At 53.6% G+C, this 25,513-nt stretch overlaps 7 protein-coding genes across 7 annotated transcripts; 4 read left to right on the top strand and 3 right to left on the bottom strand.

The window, feature by feature from the left end:
- The first annotated feature begins 94 nt into the window (after positions 1-94).
- ACET3X_002488 (uncharacterized protein) lies at positions 95-2,122 on the top strand. The gene is made up of 5 exons (XM_069449236.1): positions 95-190; positions 254-1,151; positions 1,243-1,347; positions 1,425-1,511; positions 1,607-2,122. Exons 2-5 carry the CDS (start codon positions 811-813, stop codon positions 1,917-1,919), a joined length of 846 nt encoding a protein of 281 aa, XP_069309035.1. The 5' UTR covers positions 95-190; positions 254-810; the 3' UTR covers positions 1,920-2,122.
- Positions 2,123-2,237: 115 nt separating this feature from the next.
- On the bottom strand, positions 2,238-5,409 carry ACET3X_002487 (uncharacterized protein; the record flags this gene model as incomplete). The annotated part of the gene is made up of 3 exons (XM_069449235.1): positions 2,238-3,267; positions 3,320-4,844; positions 4,893-5,409. The coding sequence occupies 3 exons, from the start codon at positions 5,407-5,409 to the stop codon at positions 2,238-2,240; spliced, it is 3,072 nt and encodes a 1,023-aa protein (XP_069309034.1).
- Positions 5,410-6,383: 974 nt separating this feature from the next.
- ACET3X_002486 (uncharacterized protein) lies at positions 6,384-6,695 on the top strand (the record flags this gene model as incomplete). Its single annotated transcript, XM_069449234.1, has 2 exons — positions 6,384-6,430; positions 6,488-6,695. 2 exons carry the CDS (start codon positions 6,384-6,386, stop codon positions 6,693-6,695), a joined length of 255 nt encoding a protein of 84 aa, XP_069309033.1.
- A 383-nt stretch (positions 6,696-7,078) lies between these two features.
- ACET3X_002485 (uncharacterized protein) lies at positions 7,079-8,682 on the bottom strand (the record flags this gene model as incomplete). Its single annotated transcript, XM_069449233.1, has 2 exons — positions 7,079-8,010; positions 8,061-8,682. The coding sequence occupies 2 exons, from the start codon at positions 8,680-8,682 to the stop codon at positions 7,079-7,081; spliced, it is 1,554 nt and encodes a 517-aa protein (XP_069309032.1).
- Positions 8,683-8,944: 262 nt separating this feature from the next.
- ACET3X_002484 (uncharacterized protein) lies at positions 8,945-12,440 on the top strand. Its single transcript, XM_069449231.1, has 2 exons — positions 8,945-10,482; positions 10,528-12,440. The coding sequence occupies exons 1-2, from the start codon at positions 9,205-9,207 to the stop codon at positions 12,298-12,300; spliced, it is 3,051 nt and encodes a 1,016-aa protein (XP_069309031.1). The 5' UTR covers positions 8,945-9,204; the 3' UTR covers positions 12,301-12,440.
- Positions 12,441-17,741: 5,301 nt separating this feature from the next.
- On the bottom strand, positions 17,742-21,361 carry ACET3X_002483 (uncharacterized protein; the record flags this gene model as incomplete). Its single annotated transcript, XM_069449230.1, has 3 exons — positions 17,742-17,846; positions 18,103-20,851; positions 21,153-21,361. The coding sequence occupies 3 exons, from the start codon at positions 21,359-21,361 to the stop codon at positions 17,742-17,744; spliced, it is 3,063 nt and encodes a 1,020-aa protein (XP_069309030.1).
- Positions 21,362-21,777: 416 nt separating this feature from the next.
- ACET3X_002482 (uncharacterized protein) lies at positions 21,778-25,472 on the top strand. The gene is made up of 3 exons (XM_069449229.1): positions 21,778-22,319; positions 22,386-23,515; positions 23,561-25,472. The coding sequence occupies exons 1-3, from the start codon at positions 21,885-21,887 to the stop codon at positions 24,888-24,890; spliced, it is 2,895 nt and encodes a 964-aa protein (XP_069309029.1). The 5' UTR covers positions 21,778-21,884; the 3' UTR covers positions 24,891-25,472.
- The last annotated feature ends 41 nt before the right edge of the window (positions 25,473-25,513 follow it).

The raw sequence follows: 25,513 nt of genomic DNA, 5'->3' as shown, positions 1-25,513 counted from the left end.
CAAGCCGCGTGTAGCGAATCTCAGGTGGGGGGGAACATCCATGCGCCACGCTGCAGTCGCCAGACAGCCGAACAGCCAAACATCTCCCTTCCCCATTCCATCACTGTCGCAATTTCCTCTTTCGCTCCAGTTTCATCGCAGATGATCGAGGGCCTTATTATGGCCAACACCGCCAGGGTGGCAACCTATAGTAAGCCTCCTTCTCGGCCCTACGGGGCGTCCCACGAACGGAAGTTCTAACCGTGCAAGCCAGACTCCACCATGCCCGTTCCCCACGCATAGCCACTTGCCTACCGCATTGCTCACGATGCGATCCGCTTGGCTGAAGCTAATGAGCAAGATTGAAGCCGACAATAGGAAATGGCTCGCCTAATCTACCCCGTTCAATCTTCCGTGTTGCCTGCGATGCTGCCTCGCAGCTAGATACCGAAATGGGTCACTACTCAGAGACATGCGAGAAAGCTTAATTGAGCCTCATCAGGCTTCCCTCTGACTAAAACAAGGCGTTGCTCCAATGAGTACTCTTCTACACTACGTCAAGCGGGTCACGGCCACCAAACATAGCCCTTCATCCGGACTACACGTTCTGGCCGATCTTCCAGCGTGGCTCTAGCGCGTCTTCAACTTGCAAACGACAAATCCTACTCGCTGCTGGAGAACTGGAAAGGATCATGGGGCCAGATCGAAAGAGTACAGTGCTGCTGGGAAGGCAGTGACTTCGGTCGTGAGTCGGTGGGCGATAGCTAGGAAAGCACAAAGCTCGTGCTGAGATGGTAGGCCTCATATCACATATAAGAGTCAGAATGGTAGATGTTCCAAGTCACAGACATTGACAAAGTCATGGATACCCCCGTTCTACCAGCTCTAACCATGACCTCTCCTCAACCCCATTCTGCCGCTATAAGCAACATCGAGCAGTCTTCTCTAGCAGATTTGCATTCTTCCATCACTCTCCACGTTCTGTCTGTCCTGGAAACCCACACTCTCCTTTGCGAAGTTTACAGTCTACTCTGGCAGTCTGTGCGATACGCCCAGTACTTGAGTCAAATGTCTCATCGAACAGAGACGCGCACAAACTCTACAGGGTCAGGCTCTGGGAACGACGCCCGTCAGCATGGTCCACCAGACCCAGAACCGCCGGCTGCACCACCGTATGTATTGTTTCCTTGCGTGATAACGCTCATTCATCATTAGAACGAGTCATACCAAACTTGTGACCATTTTACTAACAGTGCCACTCAGAATCATCATCCTTTCCCAATCTGGCAAAGCACAAGCGCCCCACTTCCAGGTACCAGACCCTGCCGATCAGCCAGTCCGGCCGCAACCACCTACGTCATCCCTGCAGTACGTATGCACCCTTGTTTGAGACATCTATCATTGGTTCTCTTCTATCTTTCAACGTCTGACTTCTTACTCTGCAGACCAAAATTCTCACTAGACGAGCTTCAAGCTACCAATACTGCGTCCCCACCCAATAAACCTGAGCCTGAACCGCATCCAGCACCGCCGTGAGTATACAGCCTCCGTCCTGAAGCATGCACGCGACAAGTCGCGAATGTCCAGGAACGATCTTCACGCAGCACAAACGCTAACACAAACACAGCGTAATCATCTTACGCGACGAAACATCCAGTTCCACCTCTTCAACCCCTGCGTCACCCACGTCTCCTGCTACAACACGCAACTCTCCCACGATGGGCTCCAAAGTCAGCAAAGTCAAAGAGCATGCTTCGAATGGGAAGCTTCAGCCAAGCCAGGAGCGTATAGATAAGGAAGAGATGAAGGAACCGAGCAATTACTACACACATCGAAGCAAGAGCATGCGCCGGAAAGCTGGCAAGACTGGAGCTACGAGTGGCGCCGGAGGTGCGCAGGGCGGAACGGCTGGGGGCGCAGGTGGTAGCGGTATCGTATAAAAGCCCAGCCAACGATATGGATACGTTTAGACTACAGAGTCAGAAGGTGCATACAAGATGGAGGCAGATTGATAACATCCAATAGACAAGGGCATGGCTTGGGGGCGTTCAGTATGGGGGTTCTTTTTTTTTCATTCGAGCATAGCGGTGCATTTACATGAGAACTTCACCTCTCAATCATCTCATGACAGACAAGGCTCAGAGTACCAACCTCGGTCATTTGATCACCATGTCAAGGGCTGCTTTTGCGAAAATATATTGTATTACCCAAATCTTCTATCATGAGTCAGGCTCCTTCATCTTCAACACCACATCCGTCTAATGCATGGTCGCGTTTCCACCGCCAACACGATAGCTCTCGGGTGGACCATTATGGCTATACACAACGCCACCCAGATCCAACACAACCTTCTGCAAGATGACGTTGGCCTCGACTAACCAGAGCTTCAGAGTGTGCTTGCCAGGAGCAAGCTCGCCGTGGTTGGTAGTGTTATACCACGCGCTATCCGCAACAGCCTTGCCCCAACCAACAGGGAAGTTGGGCTGAGGCTGATCAATGACAAACTCGCGACGCGCTTCCGTCTTGTTGTCGACTTTTGCAATGTAGGCGAGGGGTACCTTGGGGTTGATGTTGTGGGTAGGGGTAAGGATGAGAGTGACATTGAGGCCTTTGGCGGATGTCGTGGGCGTAAAGGTGACAAAGTCATACTCTAGACTAGGAGCACTGGAAGAGTCTAGGCCCTCGGCGAGGTTATCGGCAAGCTTCACACCAGAAAGCGTACGTCCGTACTTGGGCAGAATCTGGTAAGAATGATCGGATGAACCAGGAGTGGTGCGTGTGTAGTGTTCTGCTTCGAAGGCGAGCTGGCCAGCTGATTCGACGAAGCCAGCGTTGAAGTCTTCCGGAATCGATGTCTTGTTTACCATGACCATGACTTGAGGGCTGCCACCCTGAGTACCGTAGTCGGTCGAGCTGGAGAAGTTGAGCTTGCTTTGAGCACCGAAGCCGTCTGCGACCTGACTCCAGTCGACATCGACGTAGATGCGGATGTCGTCGTCGTTGGGCTGCATGGTTCCTTTGGCTTGGGTGAGTGTGATGAATGGGTCGGCGCTGATGTTCCATGAGAATGGTCCAGTACCACGGTGGGAGATCTCAACCCATCGCTTCGGGGTAAAGGGAGTCATAGCCGGAAGAGTCAAAGAGGATGCACCATTGCCGTGCCACATGTCATCACCGGGAATGGTAGCGTTGGACCCTTCGACCGAGACACCCATATCACCTGCTAGCGATCGCTCCTGAGTCTGTACCCAACGGAGGTCAGGAGTAGATTGGCGCATAGGTTGTTGCCTGTTTTGGGATTAGTATATGAACAACTGATATTCAATGTACCGAGACTTACCAGTATCCTTGGTATCCCAGATGGGTTTGGTCCATCATGTGGTCCCACTTGCCGTTGAGCTGAGTATGGTAGAGCCTCGTAAGATTGTGGTCCTTGTTCATACCATCAATCACACGTTGCATCCACCTGTTCGCGCTGTTGCGGCCCATCTGCGCGTAAATGATGTTCCTGGCGCCGGAAACCTGTACATCGACATGATTGCCACCAGCAAGCACGCGATGAAGGATAATTTCGTAGAAAGCGGGTTGTTGTTCGGGGGAAAGTGCTGCGTTCACTGCGTTGGCCCGTTCCGCAAGTGCCTCCCACCGAGCAAGAATGTGGTCAGCCTCCTCGTAGTTGAGTATACTGAAGGAAGAGGGCTCGACCCATTCAAACTTGCGCATGTTGGCCAGGAAACCATACTCATCCATGATTTCTGCGATCGTCTCAGCATGTTCTTCGCCGAAGTTGCGGGCAGCGAATCCAGCGAGCCACTCGGGCACAGAGGACTCGTCGTAAGAGTCCATGTCATAAGCGATATCGAACCAATGGCTGATAGCGATCTCAGCGGGTTTGATGTCACCAACATTGACAATCCAGATACGGTCAGCTTCGCGGTCTTTGGCCAACTTCATCTGCTCGTATGTCTTCTGAAGCTGGATGGTATCCTGCCACTTGTAGTTGCGAGAGTCACCGACGTAATCGAAGTGGTAGTATACACCAGCACCACCAGATCGCTTTTTCTCGTCGCCGACTGGAAGACGGCGGATGTTCTGCCAGTTGTCTTCGGTCCAGAGGAGAGTGACCCAGTCAGGAACCTGCATTCCAGCTTCAAAGTAGTCCTGAACTTCCTTGTACAAGCACCACATCTGGGGAACTTCAGACGCGTTTCCATGGATTTTGCTAAGAATTTCTTGCTGAGCATCAACAACTGCTTCAAGGACAGAGGTTTGAACGTCAGCGGACATTGCTGTGTCGTGGTATCCGCGCATGCCGACTGTGACGACGTTCTCGTACGGTGCGGCGCGCTCGGCACCCTCGTAGAAGTAGTCGTAGAGGGTGGCGTTGTTGGTCGCCCAAGACCAGCCAGACTCAGCACCCTTGGCGACTTTGCTCCATTCTTGAGTGGCGCGAACCATGGGCTCGGTATGCGACGTTCCCATGACGATACCATACTCATCGGCCAGCGGCTGGTTGCGTGCATCGTCCACGTTGAACATGCCGTTCCACATGGCCGGCCAGAGGTAGTTAGCCTTGGACCTGAGCAGCAGTTCGAAAACCTTGGAGTAGAACTGTGCTCCAAAAGGTGCACCATATGGAGACAAAGGATAGCGGTCATTCGCCCAACCAGTAAGGGCCGGTGCTTCGTCGTTGATGAAGAATCCGCGGTACTTCACGGATGGTGTCTTCTGGACCTTGGTAGTTTCAAGCAAGTAGATAGATTCGTGTTTCTTCGCGGGTACGTCAGCGAACCAATACCACGGGGAGACACCGATTTGCTCAGATACATCGTAGATACCATAGATGGCACCACGGCGATCGCTGCCTATGTGGAGTTAGCGTTTGGCATCTATGGTGACTATACTATACATACCAGCAATGACGAGCGCGTCACCAGTCATGTTTCCAGCGTTGTGTACCACAGCGCTAATGTAGGATTCCCATTGACCTTCAACCTCGCTGACGTCAAGCTGTCCACTCGATATCAAGTCATCGATTAGACTGGAGTTACCAATGGTACCGACGATGATGGTTCCGCCGATGGCATTAGAAGCAGCACTGCCGCTAACGCTCCAATCATCGCTGATGCCGGTGACGTTGAAGATCATTGAAGCATTGGCTGTCGCCTTTCCAGAAGCTGTGAGTGTTCCATTGATACCGGTAACACGTCCGAAGTCGATAGCAAGGTCGTGGGCGGCGCGTAGGACACCGGGCCAATCCGCAGCATCAGCATGTATGCTGACTGGAGAACCACGGGCGGCAAGAAGAGTTCCATTGCCACCTGAAGTTGTAACGGTCGGCTTGCGGAAGGCTTCAACAGCGGAAGCAGATCCAGCAAAGGCGACCGAGAGCGAAAGGGCGCCGACCACGGTGCGAGAGAGGAGCTCCATGGTGCTTGGTCAGTAGTTGAGCAACGTCCTGGACAATGCCCAAAGGCTCGCGGAGATACCCTGCTTTTGAATGCTTCCCCAGACCTTCGCCTCGTGATGGAGGCCCTTAACCCACACACCCATGGTTCTCCACCAACCTATCCCTTTAATCAACTAGTCATCGTGCATATCGTAAATCACCTACCCATCAAGTGTCTAGCAACTGCAAATCCAGGTACGCATTGAGTGCTGGCCAACAGCGGGCCGATATGAAAAACCCTAGTCGATTACCCCAGCCGGGACCGGCTGTTCTGCATGGCTAAATTGAGGTGACGTACAGCAGCCAGTCGCATTCTAGCTGCAAGACTTCTAGAAGAGCAGTTAATGTGCCTTGGCGGTAAGCCTGGGTGTACATGCAGCATGCAAATATCCGGATCCTTGCAGGACACATGGAAAGCCAGTATGGGTGAAGATGCGCGATTGAGCGATGCTCGACCGGAATCCAGACATGCGGATGCCATATCCAGGATGTTGAGACGACGACGAAATTGTTCCGTGTAGCCTCGTCGTCGCCCTATGCGGCCACCAGTGTTGCAAGGCCTGAAGCTCTTTCAGGAGCGGAGATTTACACCAGGGCGAAGGCGGAGACTTGGAAAACGGGTCCTCGGTCTCAAGGAGCGTGTCCCCACGTTGGGTGAAAAGGCTAAATGCACTCCCCCGCAAAGTACCATGCCCGTCTTGGCTAGCGTAGCGGCGACGCCAAGAATCGCGAAAAATGCTGGAAAGCGCGACTTTGCATTATCCAAAGCAGCCGTCTCCGCCATACGCCGCAACCAAGTCCTAGTGAAGGTTTCGCGGCTCGAACTATCCCGTGACTCGTCTTCGGATTTCAACCACCCGCACAAGCTCTTGCCCGATCCGGTTCGACAAGAGATAGACTCCGCGCAAGCCTTCACCCGCGTCTCTGCCCCACGCCTTACATACTGCTCTCCGCAATGGCCCAAGGTGCCGTCAAGAAGTCCAAGGCCGCTGCTCCGAAGAAGTGAGTCTAGCTCCGTGCTGAAACTTCAACGTACTCGAACTGACACGATGTCCCCAGACCATCCCAACGAGTCCAGCGCGGCGCCCGTGTCATCAAGCCCAAGAATGCGGCGATAATAAAGCAAAACAAGATTGTGCACAAGAGCAGCTCTGGGCTGATAGGACAGACGGAGAAGCTCCTCGCGCAAAAGGCCGGACATCTGGAAATACTCAAGGGAGGAAAGAAGGACAAGAAGGAAGGTGGAGACAAGAAGAAGTCTGGTTGAGACGCCGGCATAGCCCTACCAAGCATCTGGCGAGGCGCTGAGACTTGTAGCGTCGTGCATATCCAACAGCGCAGCATAGACAGCAGCACGCGGACGTACAAGGGAATTTTGCATGCGATGAATGTGATCATCAGCATGCAGCCACGAGCCTGGTGCGATGCTATCGTGTAACCCAGGACAGGCCACAAGCGGCTATCTGCGAGGACCGACGACACCAGGTACCGTTGGACACAGAGTGGGAGCTGGAAGCAAGCATGCGGCGAACAAAGTCGTCTATTCGTAGCGCAAATGCTGAGCTCAATCCTATGAGTCTTCAAGTAGCAAACCTAGCGCCTTGCCGTCACCAGAGAAATGAAAGAAACCGTTGTCTCGTTGCCGTGTTCTCAAATGATACCCGCCCGTGCAGCTTCGCCGCCTCCAGCATCGACAACTGCTTCCCTAGCCTTTCCTCTGCCTAGTCCTCCCTCTCCAACTCCCATCCGCCGTGCGACATAGCGTTGTGCGACGATGCCCACACTCAAGTTGATCGTCTCTTCCATCCACTCGCTAACCCATTCTCTTGGGTCCACGCCGCCGCTTTCGATAATCTCATAGATCTCCTGCGGTAGTTGCTGTTCCTCGCCCGCGGCCTCGGTGTTGGCCGGCGCATCTAGCCAGTCCACCCATTTGGATGGGAAAGACTGGCTGACAGACTTGAACGAGATGCCGTGAATGGGGTCATGGAGATAGATTGCAAATGCCACCTCTTCCTCGTCGTCTTCTGGCTCTTGGACATCCGACTTCTCTTCCGAGGATGATGTGGCGAAGAGATTGTCTTGTGCCGGATAGCTGATGGCCTGAATTGCGATGAAAATGTCGCTACTCCGTACTGGGTTTGTCTCACTTAGGACTTCTGTGGCGTGTTTGGCAGCTTCTTCCACACCTCCTCTTGCACCGAAGAACTCATTTGCGTATGACTCGGCGCTGACTCTTGCAAGTTTCGTGCCCTCTACAAGTCCCTTGACTACTGAAAGATCGCGCTTGTCTGTGTGTCGCCACCACGGACCGTCGTTCCAGCCTCCACCGCCGCCTCGGTAGCCTTCGAGTGATCCACGCTGTGTAGACTCTGAGCCTCGCTGAATGACCATGAGATCGCCGCCTTCTACTTGTGCCATGACTTGAGCAAAAGTCTGGTAGATGAGGGGGTCGAGCGAGGGGTACCCGATAAGGTCGTGTGTGATGTGGATCTGGAGGCGTTCATGTTGTGAGATGGGCGGGGCGAGGGTATTCAGGAGGTTGGTGAAGGTAGGTACGGCACGCTTGCCAAGTTCGCCGCCTACATGTTGTTAGACTGAGACGGCATGCAGGAGTGGAGTGAAGTTGTACCAATGCCTCGAAGGGCTCCCACGTTCCCTCGTACTTGCTCGGCCCACCGTTGAGCCTCTTGGTTCTTCTGGATCTCTTGGTAAGCAGCCTCTGCTTGCTTCCGTGCAGTCTCGGCAGCCGCAGTGGCTGTTGATACGAGTCCTCCCCATCCGCCTCCCCACCAGGAGCCGCCTGACTGCTTCTCCTCCCGAGGCTCGGGTGCGTGAGGTTTGGCGGGCTCCTCTTGAGTTGGCGCAAAGCTCTGGTGGAAGGAACGGGTACTCTCTCCCGACTTCCTTGGTGGTGCAGGCCTGTTGTCCTCACTCGTGCGTGCCGAGCCAGCCGAAGAGGGAGTGGCCACGCCCGGGGCGCGGCGGTTGCTCGATGTCGTAGTCGACGACGACGATACTTTGGGTGTGTTTGGCCGGCTGACCTGGCGTGGTGCTGCTGGTGCTGGCTGCGACTTTCCAAGCTGCTCCAGCTCCTCGAGGTCCTTTAGTGCGTCATCGTCTTCCTGCTTCTGGATCTTCTGGCGTGGCGCGCGAGAGCCTTTGTTATGCTTCGGCGGGGGTACGGGATTCTCAGCCAGCATCTCCAGTTCGGCGAGCTCGTCGAGCTCCTTGTCGGCGGTCTTTGGCGGCATGATGGCTGGGAATTGGAGAGACCAGCCTTGGACAGTACTCGCACGAACAGAAAGCTACTCGGAAGGTGGAGACGTGCCTATTCAGTGAATACCACTACAACGCCAAAGTGGCATGGCCGCATTGTTTGGACCATCGGACAGCTACATGGCAGCCAATTTAGCGGCTCGCTGTCATTGGCCGCCCGGGCATGCGCCAAGCGCATCATGGTTCGGCTCGCTTTTGCTGAAGCAGCCACGCCCCGAGACAAAGATCATCACACGCCGAATTGACTGACTATTCCATTTGACATTTCCTTTTCTTGATACTCTCTATCGACTGCTTGTCTGCGTTCGCGCACATTCATTGCTGGGGCGCAACGTTTCCTTCATCTTCTTTGCCTGCAGCTTTTGTCACCCTGAAGCAGGCTTGCGATTCGCGCTACGCCTCCCTGGGCCCCTACATGGAGAGACATTGCCTCGCCGCGTGCACACCAAAATTCAACACAACATTCATTACTCGCATTGGTCCGTCCTATCATCCTGATGCCACGTCCAAGGGGTGCGGCTACGCGCGCTGCTCCACGTCGCAATTCCCACCAAGGTGACACGCCTACCCGGACCCGTGGGCGAGGAGCAAAACAAGCCCCATCAGAATCAGATGCGCCAGACACGGTTGCACCAAAGTTCAGCCCTACCAAGCTGAGTCCAACCATTACCAGAAAAACTACTCGTTCTGCCTCCAACATTTCTGGCAACTCGTTCGAAGCTGCACCTGAAATTTATGCCTCGTACGAGCATCCCTTGTTCATGGTCTTCGGCCTCTCACCCGAGTTCTTCGATGGTCTCAAGAAGCACCACGGAAAACTTCCCAAGGAACGCAAGTCGCTTGTGGGATCTCTAATGGAACCGTCGCTTAGCCCAGATGACGCATCTGACTCTGAAGAAGAGAGCGCAGAGGAAAGTGAAGTTGAAGTGCCTGTTGCACCTCAGCCAGCGCCAAGAGGCGGCCGTGGACGCGGTGGTCGAGGCTCACGTGGTGGACGCGGCCGAGGCAGTCGCGGCGGCCGAGGCAGCCGGGGAGGGAGGGGTGGAAGAGGAGGAATCTCCAAAGCGACCGCATCTGCCTCAAAAGCTGCTCGTAATGCTGCTATTTTTCCATTTACAGAAGATGATGATGATCAGCCGTCCAATCAGAGCACACCCAACGGCAATGCCAAGCCAAACATGCGACTACACAACCTCAACTCTGCGCATAGTTCCGACGATGAAAACGAGGAAGCGATTGAAGATGATGAAAGCGAGCCTGAATTCGATCGCATAGACGTCATACATAAACCATCAAGGACGCCACAAGGTTCCGCGCCACCTGGCCAGGACTCCTTTGACGATGATGCACACACACCAGCCCTTGCGCCCGAGTCAAGATCTGAGCCAGCGTCCAAGAGATCGGGAAAACTTGCCGTTCCTAAGATTGCTCTGCCGGCTTCCGCTTCGCAGACCCCACGGGAATCTGCTTCGACGCCTGCAGAGTCCGCTGTTCCAAAACTGCTAGACCCTGAAGAAGATGTCCTCTCTGAGTCGGACCTCCCTGACCCATTTATTGAAGATGCGCCTTCTCCAATCGAGGCTGAGTGTGAGGATAGAGCAGATTACCTCTTGCAGAAGCGCTTCAAGCCGATGACTGATGTACAAGCTGCTATTGCGGCTCTGACGAAATTTCCGGCGGCGCAACGAAGTACCGAAAATCTCTATGCACTGACGCAAAATGCACAACAGATTCTCAAAGCATGGCAGGATGAATACCTCATGTTAGATGCAAGAGTAAGTCACTGTCACTCTTCCACCTTCACCTACTAATCGATTCAGACCGCGCCTCACATGCATCCAGCCAAAAAAGCCTGTAATGGCGGGCGTATCCCTCTAGCCCCGGAGATTTTTGAGGATATGAAGGAGGCCGATCTATATGGCTATGTCTACGACCCAAAGAAGCCTCCAGGCTGCCAGGATCCTTGGGCACAGCGACCAGGCGCCGAGAAGGGTGGTCGGAGAGAGCTTCGTAGGCGTCGCACGCGCGACATGCTAGAATCAGCAGCTCCCAGCGAAGACGAGGGGGAAGAAGACGAAGAAGGCCGTCCATCAAAGCGGCAACGAAGGGCCACTCGCAAGTTCGATGGCACTGATACCGGAACTGGGGCCAATACCCCTAGGAAGCACAATGGCTGGGGCGGTGCACGCAAGAAGGGGGTTAGTCGGTTCTCAAAACCAACCTCCGAGACGCCAGAACCAGAAGGAAAAGGAACGAAGCGAGCACGAACGACGGCTAGTAACTTACTCCATCAACGCATTCAAGAGATGCGGGAAGAATCGGTCCTTGGCAGCTCCGGAGATGAAGAGTCCTCAGCGATGGATGTCGACGAATACTCCGATGCAAACCCTAAGCGTGGACGCCCAGCTGGTAGTAAAAATGTAGCTCGGCGTAGCGACTATGGGGTGAAGAAGGGTCCGCGAAAGAAGACGAGCGAATCCGGAACCCCAGTTCCTTCAGCACATGGACCAAACGTTCCACCGCCCGCACTGAACTCAATGAGTGAAGGTCAAGGTCAGTTTACCATTGATGCCCAGTCTTTCCCGGAAGGCATACCCTTGATGGCGCCGAACTCTGCTGAGACGGTTTTCCAAGGTACATCACAGTACGCCGCGCCAACTCAAGAGGTGCCGCTTGTACATCCAAGCGAGTCTAGTACGCCTGACGCATATATGCTTACAGCACCGCTGAGCCAATATACGAACAATTATGTCGATGAGTCCTCCCCGACTTCAGGATCGAGACGAAAACCGCGCGTGAAAAGTGAGAAGCGCAGCCAATCCATGACCATGTGGTGGGCTGAACGCAAAGCAAAGAAGCGCGAACAGGAGGAAAAGGATGGAAAGTCTGCGAAGCCTACTCCGTCACGCTCGAACTCATCGAACCGCAAGGGTGCGCGGCAGTCTGCAGGTTCGGCAACTGGGGCGACACCCCAACCACAGGCTTCAGAGTCGCAACAAGCATCTCCATCCCATCATCCTCAACATGCTCCTCCACAGCACAGCCCTCACCACGCCCCTCCAGAAGCATACCTTCAGTACACTCAAGGTCCTCCTGGCCCGCCGGGTCATTACATGTATGTCAGTGGGCCACCCCCACCACCACCACACCACATGATGGTGCAATACTCGCCACTCGCAGCCTTACCGACCGGCTCTTTTCCGAGCCCATATGCCCACCATCCGTCTCATGCTCATTCCGGTATTCCCCTTACTCAGCCTCCAAGCTCCGCGGGTGGACAGTTTGGAGCTGGCCCCCGTCAGCTTGCTCCCGCACCCATGGGCATGCCTACATACCCTAGCCCGTACGGTCCTCAAAGCCCAGCAGGCGGAAGGCCAAAGAGCAGTGGTCAGCCCTTACCAAAGAGTACCGCTACAGCGCAGAACGGACAGCAGGTGCTGGCACCTGCTCCATCTCAGCAACCCTCACAACATTCACAAGGGCAGCACTTCAGCCCGTATGCACCGGTGAGCATGGGAGGTGCTGCGAGTCGCGAGATGCCTTTCAAGGTCATGGTGCCAGGGCCTGCGCCAGAAAGGAGAGGAAGCCGTTAGAAACGGCTGTCTCCTCGTAATAGACACGGTGTTGAAGCAGACGATAAGAGCGACGATAGTATATACGTACTTGATTGATTGATTGTTTTACTTAACGGCGAGCAGGGCTGGGAATCGTCGTACGTAATAATGAAGACAGGCTGTTAATGAGCCTTTGTACTATAGTAATCATACTGAACCTTTTGCTTACACATCTTCTGCATTCAGTTCCTGCATTGGCACGACAAGCTGATCTCAAATCCATGAGTTCTCTCGACCCATTTTCTACCTTTGCTATGTCATGGTAGAACCTTGGGTTCATTGCTGTACCGAATGTGTGGTCTACCCGTGGATTGGTCTCAAATGTCGTTCACTCAACGCACGCTTACGAATCGCTCCAGTATTATGTATCGGCATAGTTACGACCGTTTGTTGGTAGCGACCCACTGATCTCAGTGCAATCTACACGCGTACTTGGTCTGATTAGACCCTCTCGTACCTACCTACCTACCTAGGTAGGTAGATGAGCATTTGACCTCCTCAACAAAACCTGTAAGCACCGTTTTGGGGATAGGAGCATGAAGCCAAGATACCCATATAGTTAGTTAATAAGTACGGATACGACTGTTAGGACAGACGCGATCAAATTTAGAGCGAATGCGCTAAATTTAGTAGGGAGAAATTATAGTTGCGTCATGTCTATCAGAGGAAGAGGTGCAACAAGTCGAATAGAAGCACGAGTTGAACTGGGACGATGGACAACGCACTCGCAGTACCTAGGTATGAAACAAGATATTGTAGCCTAGCCCGTTTGAAAACACAACAAGAACAAGCACGACAGAACGGAAATTTAATGCACATAGCTCGCATGCGCAGTTTGATGATATTGCTGATGTTGAATGCGATGATGTGATCCCATATCCATAGTTCAGTTGATGCATCAAGCGTCTCTGGTTTCTGTAACAAACTCCGATACCTGATGTATATAAAAAGCAGGCCGTCTGTTTGTACCTAATCTTGTAATCTGTAGTTTCAAGCTATTGACAGTTTGACATTACGCGCCCGTCGATGCCGCAAAAGCATGAGCAAACACAACCTGGTGTTCTATGTTGCAAAACATTAGGTATGCCCAGGGAGTTCGTCTCACGTCTTCCAGCTCACCCTACCACTCCAAGTTTTTTTTGGCAAAAAAAAATGCAGAACAGCAAAAATGCATCGGCCGGGAATCGAACCCGGGGCTAGCCGAAATTGTCCTGGAGCGGATGGCAACGGCTAATTTTACCACTAAACCACCGATGCTGGTAATTCAACTGTTGTTCGATTGATGAGGTGCTGAGAATTTGACTGGTTATGATCTTAGTGGCAGAAGTACAGTGCAATATCGCATTGCAGCATCGTTAGGTCGATGGAACTTGTGGAGCCGAACTGTGCAATAGGCATAATTAGGGCTTACTAGGTTTTTGATGTAATCATTGCTAGAAATCTGTCACGCCATATCTCTCTTCAAACTTTGCCTGCACGCTGGGAGACGTGCGCATGTTGCTCTATCTCATACTTTGTTGGGGTGTACGCAGCAGGTTTGATATTTTTTCCCTTGCTGGCAGATTACCGGTTGACTAGTGCACCAATATTCTGAGATGTCATGCAAGAAGCTTCCGCATTATTGCATAAATGCAGGAACTGTCCGTAGTGGGCGTGGTTGCGACTGCCATGAGAGCTCCAAGAGCGTCACACTAAGCCGCATCCGGCGCTAGTGCCAACCACCAGTTCTAAGCGACACTCGAAATTGCCCTCCATTGACGCCGACGACATCGACCACCCACGAAGCCTCACCCAAGACCACCCGCCGTCAACACACAAATCGATCAAAATGGAGAACGAACGCGGAGAGCTCGTTGACCTTTACGTCCCCCGCAAAGTAAGCCACACGCCAGCAATCGCAATGAAGGTCTGCTAACATAATATAGTGCGTGAGTAACGACTAGCTACCTGACGCCGAAACGCGATACTAATGCCTACAAGTCGGCCACCGGACGCATCATCAGGGCCAAGGACCACGCCTCTGTCCAGATCAGCGTTGGCAAGGTTGACGAGAACGGCCGCTACACCGGCGACAACCAGGCCTACGCCATCTGTGGTTTCGTTCGCGCCATGGGCGAGGCCGACGACAGCTTCAACAGGCTCGCACAGAAGGACGGCTTCCTCAAGTCCGTCTGGAGCGCGAGCAGGTAAACGGTTGGGGATATGGAGTTGAGGTATGCACATGGCGATACGGGTGGGGCGCGAGGGCTGCGGCTGACTGGAAGCAGGAATTCGGAATCTGAACTGCCCTTCAAGGGCGCAGGCATGCATTTCACGGCGACTCAGGCCTTCATTTCCTTCCCCTGCGGATCAACGATATCACGAGGAATGGGAACCGGTTGAGACATGAATACCATCAAATTCACAAACCTTGTCACGTCTCATGCGACTACGCAGCCCTCGCCAAGACTCGGCTGTGATGTATACTGTCGAATTCGTGAAGTTCTGACGACGGCTAGGCGTGCTGCTTTCATGTTCGCTATACTGCAATGCATTGGTACACGTGCCTACTGTACAAACTGATTACGCATCGTTTCTAGGTACATGGATCAGCGCCTGCAGGAAAGCACTTACCTCCTATACCGATTTCTCCGTTGCTGCCCAAGTTGCACCCTATCGCACCGCATCCGCCTTGCAGAACCGTCAAAATACACGACAGGCTTTTTATGCGACATGCACATGGATAGCCTGCCGATGCAACATAGAGCAAGAGCCTGTAACACACGGCCGCGTGGTTATACACAGTGTGTCACTGCTGCATGCGAGGAAGGCGTTTGTTAACAACATACAAGTCTGGATGCGGATGTCCCTGAAACCTACATTACAACATGGTACAGCGTGCGAACCGACGCGAGTACACCTGGCCCCTGATCTCGAGCACGCATCGCATGTAAGGTGGGCATTGTCGCTATGTTCTGGCCCATGTACCGAGCCAGCCCACCACACCTCGCTAAAATCCATGGTTCCACTGATAATGTCTGCCAATGACATGTTAATCGCGGACCCGGCAACGCGGGTGGTGCGGCTGTTGTGTAACATTTGACGCACAAGAGTACGCATGCTGCCTTGGCGTCAGTTATGATAATTGACGACAAAGTGATGCAGATCCCTGCCTATAAAGCCTAGCAAATTACCTGTAGAGGTAATTAGTGGGCTCTCTTGGCGTCAGTTTGGAGTGGGTCGTCAGTTTGGCAGCATCTCTGCACAAGATCAGAAGTCTAGACACCCACTCGTAGTACTGAGGTTACATGTGACGACACTATCAGTACTGGCATACAAGTATCGAGCGTCTATCGGTTTGTAACAACTCCGCGCCGGTTACCGATCACGCCGAAGATACTCCATGCTGTTAGTTTCAAGGGGTGTTGGTAGCCACCAATACTCTGTTGCTGAAGACTTCTGTCCATACAATCCCTGTAGCATGGATCTTACGCGCAGTACTGATCCTCAACAGAGTCGTATATTGTATCACTGGGATCGCGGGGATGCAGCAACGACGCTTGGCAGCGGTCCGCTGGGAATGCACAGAATGCTCACCGATAACGAGGCTTAGCGACCGATCAGATGAGCGCGCTGCATGTACGTGCATAGGGTGTGGTACAAAGCGAAAGGTACGTGTGGGTGGTACTGACGGCTGGTGATTATGGTGATGTAGTACGCTCTTCGTCTACCTCATGTTTGTGTTACTTGAACTAGGCAGTTGAGTATGAAGGAGAATTGACCAAGCCTTGGTAAATATGAGTGCGTTGACCTGCTTCATTCCATTAGTGGCGTAGATGTATGTCAGTGAGAAGCTAATACAGTATCCCCTTGATCAAATCCTACTTTGCACCTTTCTCACACGCAGAAGCGCGCAGTCCAAGACGGACCTATCATCAAACTCGATGTCAGCGTGGATTACTCAACAGGAGACGGCGACTATTGAGCGTCCGACGCCTTAAGCTCATGTATTTTGCTTTTCCTGTCTAGAAGCACATGCGGTTATAGACACCTTGTAATATGTTCGAGTGATTGTAAGTCGCATGACAACGGTAAGGCTGCAGGGCGCTAACCTACGTTTTGTTTCCGAGCGGATGCAGTACACACGGTAGGTACCACCCATGCGCACAGGCAAATTCAATTTTGCCGCAATCGAACGCAATATGATGACATAATTTTGATCAAAGTCCACAGCTGTAAGCGCGGCTATTGCGAAATTCCTTGCGGTTCAGGTCCGCTCAGATATCGCCGTTGTCCAAATACCCACCGCCTCTCCAGAGTCAAACATCGTCACCAAACTACCGACTAGAGCACGTAGTATACACATTAATTCCCGCTCGCTACCAGAATACACGTGGCAGACCCACGTACTTTCAAGTCAGCTTCCCGCATCCGGGGAAGCGGGCTGCCGCTTCAAAGGGGGACAGTCTTACAAGTCTTGGCGCGCATACAAGCGGTGTGATTATGCAGTATGCGGGCACTTCCCTCATTGTGCACCGACCTATTGAAATGTGCGGATCCGAGTTTTTCTTCGACAGAAAGGATGCAGAATTTGATGTGTGGTGATGTCAGACCGGAGTTTGCGGGTCGAATACAGATAGTAAGTGGATGGGTATGCACAGTGGATGGTGGTCGTCGGGCCGATTGCCAATGGTCGAGAATTTTTGCGGGCCGGAAAGTGTCGCACCGCGGATGTCGCACTGTATAAGGTTGACTGCGACGTCCCGTCATTCACCGACGAGTCGGTGTTGTAATTCCAGGATCCGGCTGCTGTTGATCTGGAATAGTGTCGAGAGCAGCACTCCGAACCGCGGACACGGCTCTACTCTCTCCCACCTTCCAATCATCACCTCTGCGCACAATCTTCGATCGGTCCTTCTCTGCTTTCTTGAGTAACGTTTCCTGAATCTTTGCGTCGCGGCGTTTGCCTTGGACACAGTCGCAAAGACAGCCCTCGGTTGGACATGCACCGTCTGATAGTGCCGGGTCGGCAAACCATGTTGATAGACAATTTGAATGCCCTCCATGTCCACAAAGTGGACACCACGTCCAGAGTGTGGCTGCAGGTGACGACCAATTCGCAGGAGTGGTCGGCGAGGGACCATCTGCGATTTGATCGTCATTATGGTCTGGATGCGACAAAAGGGACGATCGCTGTCTTCCATGTCCTCTATCCTTGAAGGCCGACCGTGACTTCGCCTTCGATTTCTTCTTTGCGGTAATCGATTCGAAAGCCGGGTATTTGGCCCAGCAAATCGGGCAAGGTGCCTGCGTTCGCTTGCATGATTCGCATCGCATCTTGTCCCTAGGGTTGTTGATCGGTGACTTGCAGCTTAGGCATAGGAGGCCAACCTGTGTTTCTTTCAGGGCTTGCTCGTAGACGGCGGGATATGCCGGATACGCTAGTCGGCGGAGGGTAGCGGCGGAATTGAAAAGCGACAAGGACTGTAGCTGCGCATGGTAGGTGTGAAGAATGGACTCTGCTTGGTAGGGATTGATACCAGTAGCTACTATTTGACTCAGTTGTGTCGAAAGTATGGTTTTTGCTTGTGCTTGGGTTAGTCCTAAGGAGACAAAGGTGTCACTGAAGGCGTTCAAGACGTCCCCCACATGTATACCTGGAGTATCAGTGGGGCCGTGAGTTTGTGGTAACAACGGCGCTAAAAGCAAAATGAGAACTGAACTGAACTGCGCATCCGACGCTTCCGTATGATAATCGAGAAGATGATTGAGTAGCCCAATGACCGAATAGGGGGAACTAACTTCGGCATCAACGTGCACAGCCTCAAAGTCAGACAGTAGTAGTCCTTCCTCGGCTGTCGGGTCAAGATTCGGAGGCGCACCCCCATACGCGTGTGGTGGTGGACCGGGTGGCTTAGGGATATGCGGCGATCTCACGTCCTCGACATCAGGCACAATGGTTCCGCTTGCCTCCATCTCTGCGTTGAATTCAAACGATGACGAGGAGATACTCGTGAGCGCTTCGGAGTCAGAACTGTCATGACGGAACAGTTGGTTATTTCGTCGCAGATGTTCCATATTGCGAACAGCCTCTTCTCCACTACCAAACCCATGCACTGAGCTTTGTGAATATGGTTGATTTGCGTGAGCGATACTTTTGCCCACAGGCACAGTTGTTGGAGATATCGAGACACTCTTGCCCAACTCTCGATCCCCAGCGTTTCTTGGCTTTCCAAAGCTGGAATGTTCTTGCACAGCTTGCCAATCATCTGACAGGGCCTGCTCGCGGCCTACTTGTGAATTGGTACTGGCGAAGGAGCTTGGCATGGAGTTACCCTTCTGAGAATCCGAGGATGCAGAGAACATAGTAAAGCTTTCACCAGAATCATGCCGTTCTAATGGTGGAGGGACGTTGATGTTAACGCCTTGTGCGCTGTTCGGCGCGAGACTCAACGGAATCCGGGGAGATGCGCGGTAGCTGCCGACCAAAGCACGGCGTTCGTCAATGTCGTCTCCCGAGTGGTACCATTGCGGCCCACTGAAAGTTCTTGGCGACAGTGCGAGTGTTTTGCTTGCGTCGACTAATGGCCCAGTGACAGCGGGGGGAAGCTGATCAATGTCCTCCTGATCAATATCGAGCAGGTCCGGTCTGTGCATGCTGTTGAAAGCTTGATTTATAACTGGACGAGCAAGAGGGGTTGCGAGGTTGGACGTACTCTCTCGCATCGATGGCGATCGGGATGGTGATGTCGGCTTCTCTAGCGTACCTAAGATAGCTCGTACTGCAGGGTTTGGAGGGACCGTCAGGCGCTTTTCGTGTAGCTCCATGTGCTCAGAGGGCATTTGGTGCATCTTCTCAGACGGCCGGAGCGCTGTGTTCTGCGATTGTAGCCTTCTTCGCTGTCGGTGTGACTCGGCACGCCGTCGTGTCACCACGGCAATGGACGTACCAACGATTCGCCATGCCTGCGCGAGCCTATAGAAGGCTGCGCGCTGTGCGTACTCGGCATTCTGCTCAAAGATCCTCTCCAACCGGAGGAATGAATCCAAGTCAGGCGGATCGGAAAGGGGTATGGTCTTGTATTTCTGTGCGAGATACTCGAAGATCTGAGGGTTGGCCACGCCCGGCAACATGCCTCGAATGGCTACCTGATTTGGTCTGAATGACTCGCTATAGGCGACCATGGAATCACTGAGAAACATGACCTTGGGTGCAATGTCAGAGGGCGGGGTACTGCTAAACGATTTGGATGACCTGTTACTGGCGGTGCGACCATGATGCCGCTTCATTGACGACGTGAGGAAGCTGTCATCTAAACTGTCGTCCGCTGAGCTTCTGAGACTGCCCTTCTCAGGGCTATGGCGGCGGCTTGCACGCGGACGGCCAAGGTACGTATCGTCGGTATACGCCAAGCCTGTAGAAGGCGGCTGCCGAGACCTCTTTTGGGCAACAGCGGCGACTTCTCCACTTGGCGACACTGCAAGAGCCTGCAAGTTGCGCCGATCTACAGTTTTTGGGGCGTGATGAACATCGTTTTGTTGGAAAACGCCCTCCTTCCCCACAGTCCACAGGGTGTCACGCGAGTGCCAAAGCATATCGGAGGGTGCACTAGGAAACTTATTGATCTCCCGAAATGGCAGGAACGGTCGACGAAAATCCCACACATGGATGACGGAATGCTCGCGGTCATATGACGTGGCCAGTTGTGTGCACTGGTAAGCGCCCTTTTCGTGGTACTCGTCGGACCAGTATGGTGGTCTCCAGCGAGCTTGGTAGACTGGAAATGGTGTGTGCAGGACATAAGCAGCCTTCTGGCGGCGCCCAGTGATGGAGAAGTCCCAGACCTTGACCGTTCGATCGACGCCAGCGCTGAGCAGATGCTTGCCGTCGGGATGCCAATCGATGGACGTGCAGATGCGCTGGTCGTGGGCTGTAATCTTCTGCTTGGGCCCCTTGTTATAGCGGAAGTCCCATCGCTGTATGGTTCCATTGTCAGTGCCGAAAGCAAATTCTACGGCGTCAGTAGGTGACCACTGGACATCACGGATGCCACCATTCATGCCAGCATAGTGGTCTCGACTGCGGCAGATGGTGACGTCTCTGCGCATGTCGCGCAGGTCCCATAGACGAACGGTGTTGTCGTGGCTCGCAGACAGCAGCAGATGGCCCTGATGAGGATTGAAGGCCAGCTTGTGTACCTGACGCGTATGCTCGTGCAGCCTGGTGAGCTCGACGCTTGCACGGTTCAGGTCGTACAGTATGACTTTGCCATTGGCAGCGGCAGTTGCGATATGCGAGCTGAACTGGCCATGGGACCATTTTACGTCGTGGATGCCCAAGCCTTCGCGCTGGCGGGCATGCGAGTCGGCATAGTTGAGAACAGCAGCACGCAGGTTGGTCTCGTCGACAATCTTGGCATCTTGCACGCGGACTGTTTTTAGAATTTCCTTGCCAGCGAGGACGGCATGGGTGCGTTCCCGGTTGATGTCGAGGGCAGAGATGTCGAGGCCTGTCTTGTGGCTTGCATCTTGGGAATAGGCTGTGCGGATGCTGGAGAGTTTAGCAGGAGAAGGTGAGATTGGTGAATGCACGCGTGGTTGAGAAACATGGCAAGAGCAAGGAACAAGGCAGGGAAGGAGGCGGTGGCATCAAGGGGACCTCGGGAAGGAGCGAGGGGCAAACATCAACAACAACAACAACAACAAAGTGCAGAGAGAGAGAGGGAGAGAGAGAGAGAGAGAGAACGTCGGGTAAGAACGGGCAGCCAATGAGAGGAGGGGCAATTGGGAGTCGACTACTACTGTACATGACATGCGGGCATACCTCAAAGTCTGTGAGAGTGAAGACGTACCCGGCAAGTTTCGGGACTAGAGGGTTCGGAGGGCCGCCATCTGGGCCATGGGCATGCACGCTGGGTGGGCGGGATCCATAGGCAGTCGTCAAGGGCTGCGCAACGAAGCGCTCAAAGTACGAGCGCGACTTTTGCTTGGGCAGTGGCAATGGCGGCGCCGGTGGTATCTTGGGCGACGAGACGGCTGACGTGCGACGGTTTTCAGTCATCTGAGCAGCTCACCAGGCCGAGGGGCGGCGAGCTGTAGCGGTAGCTGTAGGTGGTAGCGACACGCCTCTCAGCTCCTCACTCAGTAGGGTGCAGAAGGGGCAACGAGGTCGGGAAGCGTGTGCGGTACTGCACTGTACTGTACTGTACGGTACGGTACGGTAGCAAAAGGGTAGTGTGACGAGCTGCACGACTGGCTGCAGGCTGCTGCAGGACCGACGCTGATGGTGCACGACTCGGCCGGCGTCCCTGGGAGGCCATGCAGACGACGTGCAGGCAGGGAGCCATGGTCTGGATGGAATCCATCATCGGGCGTGCACGGACAGGCCTAATGCCTGCTGCATGTGCGCCACACGCCTACTCGTGCTAGCTCTCGCCCATGGCTCTGTCTCAGCGTGCAACATGTCACCGCGTCTCTCTTCCATAACCTCCATCTCCCCCTTCCTGTCGTCCTCGCCCACCCGTCTCTGCCACCCGTGAGTCCTCGCTTCAGGGCCTCGCAGACAAGTGGAGAGAAGCTCCATCATGGCCGGTCCGCTGCTCCAGGTCGCCGTCTCCGCCCCCGACAGCGACCACGGCCACGGCCACGACCACGAGAGATGGACCTATGCCGGCCCCGTGCGCACCGTCACCGCCGTCCTGCAATATGCCTACCCCATCGTTATGCTCGTCTTCTTTCTGGCCGCCTTCACCGTTCGCAGCATTGCCGCTTCTAAATCTAATACTAATATCGCCAAACCTACCACAACCGGCCCTGGAGGAAAGCCGCTTCCTGCCACCGATCCTACCCGCAACTTTGTCAAGAAGCTCGTCCACGATGATGTCACGCAGACCCAGAAGCGCGTCTTCGAATGGGTTTCGTTGGCCACGGCCTTTACCTTTGTCGGCAATTCCGTCATAGTCATTGCCCACGCCCTGGCTGAGAAGCAGGAGCACTGGTGGGCTGGCAAGTCCGTCGTGGTAGGTGGCAACAACAACAACATCGACAACAAGCACCAAACTTTGGCAATTCGCTAACTACTTCAGATTTACCTCGTCGGCGCCTTCTTCGTCTACTGTCTGTTTCTCATCTCCCTCCTCGATTCCAAGCCATCTCCAACCGAGGCGCATCTGGCAACATGGAGTCTGGCAACAGTGCTGGAAATCGTGCTCGTGGCCCTCTCGCTTGCCATTTACACGCACCCTCACAAGGAGCCGACGGCGGGCCCGCCAGCCAAGCGACTACGATTTGGAATGACCCAGTGGGAGTCCGCAGAGGTGGCCATGGACCTGCTTCGCATCGTACTGCTCCTCGCACTCATCGCCTTCTACGTGCTTTTCGTCATAGTGCCACAGCGCAAATCCCAGCGAGAGTCCGGAAGCCCATCTGAAAATACCTCCCTGCTTGGTAGCGCCGATCAAAACGGTCACGCGGAGAATGGTCACACCAACGGCTCGTATGGCTCCGTCCACCCCGTCGGTGGCAAACACCAGCACACCGAGGGTGCACCGCCCGCATGGAGCAGGCCTACTGGCGCACCCGCGCGCAGTTGGTGGGAATACATCAAAGGCTACCACGTCTTCTTCCCCTACCTCTGGCCCTCCAAGGATCGCAAGCTGCAGCTCGTAGTCATCGCGTGTTTCCTGCTCGTCCTAGCGCAGCGCGTCGTCAACGTTGTTGTGCCGGATCTCACAGGTGAAATTGTGGACCGCCTCAAGGACCCCTCGAAAGGAAATCCTTGGACCGCCATCATGTTCTACATCGCCTTCCGCTTTCTGCAAGGTAGCAACGGTCTACTTGGTGCGGCGCGATCCGCTTTGTGGATTCCCGTTTCGCAGTACTCGTATCGCGAACTGTCAGTTGCGGCATTTGAGCACGTGCACAGTCTTAGTCTGGACTTCCACCTCGGCAAAAAGACAGGCGAGGTCCTTTCCGCCTTGGGAAAGGGCAGTTCCATCAACACGTTCCTCGAGCAGGTGACCTTTTCAGTGGTGCCTATGCTCATCGATTTGGCAGTTGCCATTGCCTATTTCCTCATCAGATTCGATGCTTACTACGCGCTTGTTATTGCCATCATCACCTTTTGGTACATCTATCTGACCATTCGCATGGCGCAGTGGCGCGCCGAGATCCGTCGAGAAATGGTCAATGCCGACAGAGAAGAAGATGCAGTCAAGTAAGTGACCATGTGTGGGTTGAATCATCTGGCTAACCTTTGCAGGAACGACTCCATGGTCTCGTATGAGACGGTCAAGTATTTCAATGCCGAAGCGTACGAGTTCAACCGCTACCGTGAAGCTGTTAAAAAGTATCAGAACGCCGAGTACAAGGTCATGTTGTCGCTGAACATCATGAACATCACACAGAACATGGTTTTCATGATCGGACTACTCGTCACATGCTTCATTGCAGCATACCAAGTTGCGGCCGGAATTCTCGAGGTCGGCAGATTTGTGTCGCTCCTCACGTACATGAGCCAGCTGCAAAGTCCTCTCAACTTCTTTGGCACCTTTTACCGGATGATCCAGTCTGCCATGATCAACTCTGAACGCATGCTTGAGCTGTTCAAAGAGCAACCTACCGTGGTCGACAAGGAGGATGCCCAACCTTTGGTCTCATGTGAGGGTAATCTTCGCTTCCAGGATGTGCACTTTGCCTATGACCAGCGCAAACCAGCGCTGACAGGCCTCGACTTTTACTGCGAGCCAGGCACGACTACTGCCTTTGTTGGTGAATCCGGCGGAGGTAAATCGACCGTATTCCGTCTGCTCTACCGATTCTACAACACCATGTCTGGTAGCATCCAGGTTGATGGACATGATGTTGAAGATCTTACCATCGACTCGGTGCGCAGCCACATTGGTGTTGTGCCTCAAGACACGGTGCTCTTCAATGAGACACTCATGTATAATCTCAAGTATGCAAACCCAGAGGCAACCGACGAACAGGTGCACGAGGCGTGTAGAGCTGCCAGCATTCACGACAAGATTATGACATTTCCGGACAAGTATGAGACCAAAGTTGGTGATCGCGGCCTGCGACTTTCCGGAGGTGAGAAGCAGCGTGTCGCTATTGCGCGCACGATTCTAAAGAACCCGCGTATCATCATGCTTGACGAAGCCACTGCCGCTCTCGACACCGAGACGGAGCAACACATCCAGGAAGCATTCACGACATTGGCCAAGGGCCGCACTATGCTCATCATCGCTCATCGTCTTAGTACCATCACCCATGCTGACCAGATCCTCGTCTTGCATAAGGGCAAGGTCCAGGAGCGGGGAACGCATGAAGAGCTGCTTGATCGCAACGGTCACTACGCTGCCATGTGGAAGAAGCAAATCCGCGCGCAGAGAGCCGCTGAGCAGGCTCAGTACCTTAAAGATAAGGCGGATAGACTGCGCCGGGAGTCCAAGGATGGCACCATTGGCTTCGAGGACGGAAGCAGCAGCCACTCCAGTTCTGATGACGAGAACGCAAAGAAGATTCGCTCTACAAGCCAAAACGCGTCGAACCAAGAGGATACGTCAGGTAAACCGCACGGCCATCCTTAGTCTGGCAGGTCATCGTTTTTCTGAGTTCACTTGCTACTTGAAAGCAAACCCTCGTTCACCATAGCCACCTTGCAGGGGTTATCTGGACGCAGATATGGCCAGTTTTTCGGCTACTAGAGCACTCTTTTACGAGTCGCACTGTTTCAACCACCTTCGGACCTGGACTAGTCATTTCCCTAGCCCCCCTTCTCCAACCGAAGCCCTAAACCTCTATCCAATCCAAAAATCGCTTTTGTGTTTTTCCTGGAACCCTTTCCACTTTTCGTACCCGGAGTTGACCGAGAAAGACATGGTAATAATTGGCTGTTTTCTGTATTGTCACAATATACGCATGGATGATGGGAAGGAAGTATTGGTTGGGTAGGAACGGGGGGCGGCAATTTGTTGTTTTATACCAAAGAAAGGACGTGGGTCATGGACGGATTACACAAACAAAGTAACCCTCGGGGGTTTTTTGCGACGACGGGGCGCATTGTCGTGTCGCGGTGGCGTATGAGAAATGATTTTACGGAGGGCGTGGGCCGATGTCGTGTTTTTTGTTGTTTTCCCATGCACCTGGAAAAAGAAAAATGTATACGTGAAATAGAGGTATCCAAAATGTACACATTGGAATCGAGATTGTC

This window comes from Alternaria dauci, chromosome 2 (genome assembly GCF_042100115.1).
Source record: "Alternaria dauci strain A2016 chromosome 2, whole genome shotgun sequence".
Taxonomy (NCBI): domain Eukaryota; kingdom Fungi; phylum Ascomycota; class Dothideomycetes; order Pleosporales; family Pleosporaceae; genus Alternaria; species Alternaria dauci.
The sequence above is the reverse complement of the archived record's forward strand: the minus strand, read 5'-3'. Positions and strand labels throughout refer to the sequence as shown.